This window comes from Oncorhynchus nerka, linkage group LG3, assembly GCF_034236695.1.
Source record: "Oncorhynchus nerka isolate Pitt River linkage group LG3, Oner_Uvic_2.0, whole genome shotgun sequence".
Lineage (NCBI taxonomy): Eukaryota > Metazoa > Chordata > Actinopteri > Salmoniformes > Salmonidae > Oncorhynchus > Oncorhynchus nerka.
In genome coordinates, this window is record NC_088398.1 from 545397 (window position 1) to 553193 (window position 7797).

General features: G+C 44.2%; 1 protein-coding gene across 1 annotated transcript; it reads left to right on the forward strand.

The window, feature by feature from the left end:
* LOC115118970 (acyl-coenzyme A thioesterase THEM4-like) lies at positions 1 to 3770 on the forward strand. The gene is made up of 6 exons (XM_029647694.2): positions 1 to 489; positions 836 to 1025; positions 1645 to 1807; positions 2010 to 2120; positions 2334 to 2458; positions 2676 to 3770. Exons 1-6 carry the CDS (start codon positions 328 to 330, stop codon positions 2717 to 2719), a joined length of 795 nt encoding a protein of 264 aa, XP_029503554.1. The 5' UTR covers positions 1 to 327; the 3' UTR covers positions 2720 to 3770.
* The last annotated feature ends 4027 nt before the right edge of the window (positions 3771 to 7797 follow it).

A 7797-nucleotide genomic window follows, 5' to 3' on the forward strand; every position in this document is an offset into this window, starting at 1 on the left:
CCGTCGTCGTTCCTTGTGAAGGAAGTGGTTACATACACATGAAAGTCATTCTACCGGCAAAAACCAGAGGCGAGACAAAATTGACAAAAGCTCCGTATTTATCCTCCTGTTGTTAGTTTGTTACAGTAGAACGTTATAGTGCGATGTTAGGTTTGATTCTGAATGTGTATTGCTATCATACCTCAGCCATTAGTCAGTAAAGCTAAAGGGCTAGCTATAGTAGTAACCGTAACGTTACAGTAGCTAACGTTAGCTAGGTTACATCAGCTAATTTACTTATAGTTACATCAGAATAGGGCTTGGCAATCTTACCCCAGCATTGTCATCATGATACGAACAGGAGGAGTGCAGCAGATGGCCAGGGGACTATGCCAAATAATGGGACGTGAAATCTCAAAGGGAAATTTCAACACCAACATCAGACAAATGACTCCAAGAGGGACTCTCCAGCTTCCCTGGTCCTCTATCAACAGTGTCCGAACCATTGCGGTAGGTCCAGAAACACACACACAGCCACACATATTTAGCTAACTACAAACAGCCATAACATTAGTGTAGCCTACTGTCAAGGACAATATGAGTGAGAACATGTGAGTCATGATTCATCTTACCTAAACATTTGTCATGGTTCCCCTTTCCTGAACGTTACTGCCGATAGAAACTGTATTTATTTTCCCACAATGTGCATTGTCAACTATGCAGTAATGTATTTCGTTCTGGATGTTTCTGCCGTGTCATGCTGTTCTGTTGTCATAGAGTGGGACCCCCTGTACTCGGTCAGATAATACTGTAATAAAGTATGTATGAGGGTGTAATAGTAGTGTTTGTCCACTAGGTGCTGCCCTGGCCTTTCTCTTTCCAGCCACGGGACTTCAGCCTGCCCAACTCGTCCTGGGGCTCCGACATGAGGCGTTTGTATGAGCACTATAACAGCCAGTGTGAGGTAGAGACAGATGACGGAGAGAAGAAGTGGGGGGTCTGGAGAAGACTGCCCAGCTATAACCGCTCCCTCAAGTACGCCACAGGTACAGTAAGGAAGGGTTTCTTCCACATATGGATGGTGTGTGTGTGTACGAAAATGCATGCACTCACTACTGTAAGTCACTCTGGACAAGATAAATGACTAAAATGTAACGTGTTTGTATGACCCTGTCTCTCAAGTCCTGGGCATAGTGTCTGAGTAAGATGTTGTGTGTATGTGTGTAACTCTGTGTGTCTCTCCTTCCAAGGTTGGGTGTATCTGAGTAAGATGTCTGTATGTGTGTTTCTCCTTCCAAGGTGGGGTGTATTTGAGTAAGATGTCTGTATGTGTGTTTCTCCTTCCAAGGTGGGGTGTATTTGAGTAAGATGTCTGTATGTGTGTTTCTCCTTCCAAGGTTGGGTGTATCTGAGTAATGTTGTCTGTATGTGTGTTTCTCCTTCCAAGGTGGGGTGTATTTGAGTAAGATGTTGTGTGTATGTGTGTAACTCTGTGTGTCTCTCCTTCCAAGGTTGGGTGTATCTGAGTAAGATGTTGTCTGTATGTATGTTTCTCCTTCCAAGGTGGGGTGTATTTGAGTAATGTTGTCTATATGTGTGTTTCTCCTTCCAAGGTGGGGTGTATTTGAGTAAGATGTTGTCTGTATGTGTGTTTCTCCTTCCAAGGTGGGGTGTATTTGAGTAAGATCATTCAGTCGAAGGCTCGTCTGTTCACGCGGAACATCAGGGAGCAGGGAGCAGGGTTCGAGTACGTCGTGTTTGTCAACAAGCAGGAGCAGAAGTGTGTGTGTGTGTTCCAGGCTGGCCACCTACTGGAGGGACCCCCGGGGTGAGCTGTTTTGTGTGTGTGTGTGTGTGTGTGTGTGTGTGTGTGTGTGTGTGTGTGTGTGTGTGCTGATGGCATGTGTATACTGTGACAATGTTTGTCCTTGTGTGTGTATCTCTGTAAAAATGACACAATCAACTGCTAGCATTCAAACATCATATTTAGTCTGAAGTATAATGTTTATAAATTATGTGTGCGATTCCAGGCACGTCCATGGGGGGGCAATAGCTACCATGATTGACACTGTAACGGGGACCCACGCCACCTACCTCTCTGGGCCTGTCATGACTGCCAACCTCAACATCAACTACCGCAGGTACACACACTTTCTCCCTCACTCCCTTCCTCACTCCCTTCCTCACTCTCTCCCTCACTCTCTCCATCACTCACTCATGGCTTATTAAGCTCTAAAAACATGTTTTCATGGTATTGTGGTCATTATTGTAGGGTTCTAAGTGAGGTTCTAGATTATTCCTGACCACATTTCCTGGTTATGACACATACTGTATCCCTCCTCTCCTCCCCAAAGCCCCATCTCTTTGGGTAGTACAGTGCTGCTCACCTGCTCATTGGATAAGAAGGAGGGACGGAAAACCTTTGTTTCCTGTCAAGTGACCAACACGGACAGCTCCAAACTACACACAGAGGCCACAGGTACTGCCTCCCACCCTCACGTGTTGGTTGTGTTATAGACGTGTGTCATTGGACTTTCAGTCAGTCTGAAGTATTCTCTCAGTCTTAGTATGTTTGGTTCTTTTCCCTCATCCTTCTCTCTCTCTCCTTCTCCCTCTCTTTCTCTCTCCTTCTCCCTCTCTTTCTCTCTCCCTCCCTCTCTCTCCTCTCTCGCTCTCTCTCCTTCTCCTTCTCTCAGGGCTGTTTCTGTCAATCACAATGGGACACCTATTAGGAGGATGATGGATAGGCCAGCTCATCGACCAACCAGATGCTACAAACACACAACATCAGAAACAGCACTGACTTCCTAGGGGGTGTGTTTGTCTGCACACAAATGTTTGGGTGTACATCAGTACCTGAGTGTGGGAGTGTGTATGTTTGAGTGTGTGTGTGTGTGTGGTTCTGACTGTCAGATCCAGTAATCTTCTTAACTCTAGCAGTTTGCCTGAGACACCTGATGCCTTGCGCTCCACTGACATAGCCTACAGATACTGTATATTATAGACACAACCGGTGGTGGATATTGTACCTCTCTTTCTCCACTGTTACACACTCCTGGACAACCAGCTCCAGTCAGAGTGAAGCTCATAACCTCTGGTATATTATATTCAGGTCGAGGCTGTAGATACAGCTTTTCTGAACCCTTCTTCCCGACAGCTAAAGGTCCCGACACTTCTGCATGTGCAAGATTCTCTACTTTACGCACCTCCCTTCACATTTCTCAGTCAATTGTGACTGATAATCTTCATGTTTTACCGGTGAAACGTCCATGCAGCATCTGCATACCTGTGTCTAGTTTCAATCATAGGACATATTTTGCCTAGTGGCACGTGCTGTTGAGTTTTGGCCACATGAGAGAAAAATGTGCCTATTTGCACAATCATCCTAAAATCTCGTAAAAAATGAGGTGGTGTTTTTGTTTTACAGTAATTTGATACTACGCTATTATATTGGGTTCTGTTATGTAGAATACCATCATTATGTGATCTGGCAGACATTGATTCAGATTTGATCTAACTTTATTAAACGAGCACCATTCACCTGAGTAGCTTGTTCTCTAGTAGAACAGAGACTGTGTGTAAAGAAGCTTCGGGACCTTTAGCCGTCAGAATGAGGGGTCCAGAAAAGTTGGATCCACAGCCACTCCCATATATTTAATAGATCGTTTATTTTTTATTTATATAATTCTGAATAATTTATTAGGTCTTTTACAGTTTGAGGTTTGAATCATTGCTGATACGTTATTATGTGACCATTATGACCTCTTGAATAAAGCTTTACCTCTTGGGTACTGTAGACTGTTTTTCAATGGTATCTGGCTCAATGTGGGATAACTTTTCCATTCTCACTGGTCCATGTGTTATAAACAACCTTCAGACAGACTGATGTCATACAGACCCTTTTCTCTTCATCTGTCGACTTCTCTCTACGAATCTACATCTCACCCCTTCTTCCTTCTTTCCCCTCTTCTTTCCTCTCTCTCTGACGCTGTCTGTCTCCCTCTCACCCCTTCTTCCTTCTTTCCCCTCTTCTTTCCTCTCTCTCTCTCTGTCTCCCTCTCACCCCTTCCTTCTTTCCCCTCTTCTTTCCTTCCTCTCTCTCTCTGTCGCTGTCTGTCTCCCTCTCACCCCTTCTTCCTTCTTTCCCCTCTTCTTTCCTCTCTCTGTCGCTGTCTCTCCCTCACCCCTTCTTCCTTCTTTCCCCTCTTCTTTCCTCTCTCTGTCTCTGTCTGTCTCCCTCTCACCCCTTCTTCCTTCTTTCCCCTCTTCTTTCCATCCTCTCTGTCGCTGTCTGTCTCCCTCTCACCCCTTCTTCCTTCTTTCCCCTCTTCTTTCCTCTCTCTGTCGCTGTCTGTCTCCCTCTCACCCCTTCTTCCTTCTTTCCCCTCTTCTTTCCTTCCTCTCTCTCTCTTGTCGCTGTCTGTCTCCCTCTCACCCCTTCCTTCTTTCCCCTCTTCTTTCCTCTCTCTCTGTCGCTGTCTGTCTCCCTCTCACCCCTTCTTTCCCCTCTTATTTCCTTCCTCTCTCTGTCGCTGTCTGTCTCCCTCAGCCCTTCTTTCTTCTCTCTTTCTTTATTTGTCAGTCTGTCTTGTCTCTGACCCCTCCCTCTTTGTGAATGATCCCCTTCCAGTAAGAAATGAATGACAGGCAGCATTATGGTAAAAACTGACACGTTGACCACATCACAGAGTTCAGAGGATTCTGTCAGCATAAAACCATGGTAACTAACTGATAATAGCAGGCATGGTAACTAACCGATACTAGTAGGCATGGTAACTAACTGATACCAGTAAGCATGGTAACTAACTGATAACACTAGGCATGGTAACGAACTGATACTAGCAGGCATGGTAACTAACTGATAGTAGCAGGCATGGTATTGAACTGATAGGAGTAGGCATGGTAATGAACATATGCTAGTAGTCATGGTAATGTACTGATACTAGTAGGCAGGGTAACTAACTGATACTAGTAGGCATGGTAACGAACTGATACTAGTAGGCATGGTAATGAACTGATAAAAGTAGGCATGGTAATGAACTTATACTAGTAGGCATGGTAACTAACTGATACTAGTAGGCATGGTAATGAACTGATACTAGTAGGCATGGTAACTAACTGATACTAGTAGGCATGGTAACTAACTGATAATTCTAGGAATGGTAACTAACTGATAGTAGTAGACATGGTAACTAACTGATGCTAGCAGGCATGGTAACTAACTGATACTAGCAGGCATGGTAATGAACTGATACTAGTAGGCATGGTAACTAACTGATACTAGTAACGGATACTAGTAGGCATGGTAACTAACTGACACTAGTAGGCATGGTCAACTAACTGATACTAGTAGGCATGGTAACTAACTGATACTAGTAGGCATGGTAAACTAACTGATACTAGTAGGCATGGTAATGAACTGATACAAGTAGGCATGGTAATGAACTGATACTAGTAGGCATGGTAACTAACTGCTACTCGTAGGCATGGTAACTAACTGATACTAGTAGGCATGGTAATGAACTGGTACTAGTAGGCATGGTAACAAACTGATAGTAGTAGGCGTGGTAACTAACTGACACTAGTAGGCATGGTAAACTAACTGATACTAGTAGGCATGGTAATGAACTGATACAAGTAGGCATGGTAATGAACTGATACTAGTAGGCATGGTAACTAACTGCTACTCGTAGGCATGGTAACTAACTGATACTAGTAGGCATGGTAATGAACTGGTACTAGTAGGCATGGTAACTAACTGATACTAGTATGCATTGTAACTAACTGATACTAGTAGGCATGGTATCCATATGATACTAGTAGGCATGGTAACTAACTGATAATACTAGGCATGGTAACTAACTGATACTAGTTAGCATGGTAACTAACTTATACTCGTAGGCATGGTAACTAACTGATAGTAGCAGGCATGGTATTGAACTGATACTAGTAGGCATGGTAACTAACTGATACTAGTAGGCATGGTAATGAACTGATACTAGTAGGCATGGTAAACTAACTGATACTAGTAGGCATGGTAATGAACTGATACAAGTAGGCATGGTAATGAACTGATACTAGTAGGCATGGTAACTAACTGCTACTCGTAGGCATGGTAACTAACTGATACTAGTAGGCATGGTAATGAACTGGTACTAGTAGGCATGGTAACAAACTGATAGTAGTAGGCATGGTAACTAACTGATACTAGTAGGCATAATAACTGATACTATTATACATGGTAATTAACCGATACAAGTAGGAATGGTAACTAATTGACACTCGTAGGCATGGTAACTAACTGATATTAGTAGGCATGGTAATGAACTGATACTAGTAGGCATGGTAACTAACTGATAATACTAGACATGGTAACTAACTGATACTAGTAGGCATGGTATCCATATGATACTAGTAGGCATGGTAACTAACTGATAATACTAGGAATGGTAACTAACTGATACTAGTTAGCATGGTAACTAATTTATACTCGTAGGCATAGTAACTAACTGATACAAGTAGGCATGGTAATGAACTGATACTAGTAGGCATGGTAACTAATTTATACTAGTAGGCATGGTAAATAACTGATAGTAGCAGGCATGGTATTGAACTGATACTAGTAGGCATGGTAACTAACTGATACTAGTCGGCCTGGTAACTAACTGATAATGCTAGGCATGGTAATGAACTGATACTAGTAGGCATGGTAACTAACTGATAATACTAGGCATGGTAACTAACTGATACTTGTAGGCATGGTAACTAACTGAAAATACTAGGCATGGTAATGAACTGATACTAGTAGTTATGGTAACTAACTGATACTAGTAGGCATTGTAACTAACTGATTACACTAGGCATGGTAACTAATTACTACTAGTAGGCATGGCAAATAACTGATAATACTAGGCATGGTTGTTACGTTCTGACCTTTATTTTCCTTTGTTTTGTCTTTATTTAGTATGGTCAGGGCGTGAGTTGGGGTGGGCAGTCTATGTTTTGTGTTTCTATGTTTTTCTATATCTGTGTTCGGCCAAGTGTGGTTCTCAATCAGAGGCAGGTGTCATTAGTTAGGTAGCCTGGGTTTCACTGTTGCTACTTAGGTAGCCTGGGTTTCACTGTTGGTTTGTGGGTGTTTGTTACCTGTGTCAGTGACTGTGCCACACGGGACTGTTTCGGTTTGGTTTATTTCACGTTATCGTTTATTGTTTTGTATTTCATAGTGTTCAGGCTTTTCTTATTAAAATCGTCATGAACAGTTACCACGCAGCGTATTGGTCCTCCGATCCTTCTCACTTCTCCTCGTCAGATGAGTAGGACAAAGACAGCCGTGACAGAAACACCCACCAACCAAGGACCAAGCGGCATCGTAACAGGCAGCAGCAGCAGGAGAGGCAGCGATATCAGGACTCCTGGACATGGGAGGACGTTTTGAACGGCAAGGGTTGCTACACATGGGAGGAGATCCTGGCTGGAAGGGATCGCCTCCCATGGGAACAGGTGGAGGCAGCTAGGAGAGGAGAGGAGAGGCAGCCGGAGAGAGGAGCCAGCGATATGAGGGAACACGGCTGGCAAGGAAGCCCGAGAGGCAGCCCCAAAAATGTCTTGGGGGGTGGCACACAGGGAGTGTGGCGAAGCCAGGTAGGAGACCTGCGCCAACTTCCTGTGCTTACCGGAGAGCGAGAGGGACCGGGCAGGCACCGTGTTATGCTGTGGAGCGCACGGTGTCCCTGGTGCGGGTGCATAGCCCGGTGCGGTACATTCCAGCTCCTCGTATCGGCCTGGCTAGAGAAGGCATCAAGCCAGGTGCCATGA

What these genes read in the sequence shown, in the direction of transcription:
- LOC115118970 (XM_029647694.2), top strand. Translation starts at nt 328, where the DNA reads ATGATACGAACAGGAGGAGTGCAGCAGATGGCCAGGGGACTATGCCAA. An exon ending in ACAGTGTCCGAACCATTGCG is followed by an intron (nt 490 to 835) that starts GTAGGTCCAGAA and finishes TTTGTCCACTAG; the next exon opens with GTGCTGCCCTGGCCTTTCTC. An exon ending in ACTACACACAGAGGCCACAG is followed by an intron (nt 2,459 to 2,675) that starts GTACTGCCTCCC and finishes TCCTTCTCTCAG; the next exon opens with GGCTGTTTCTGTCAATCACA.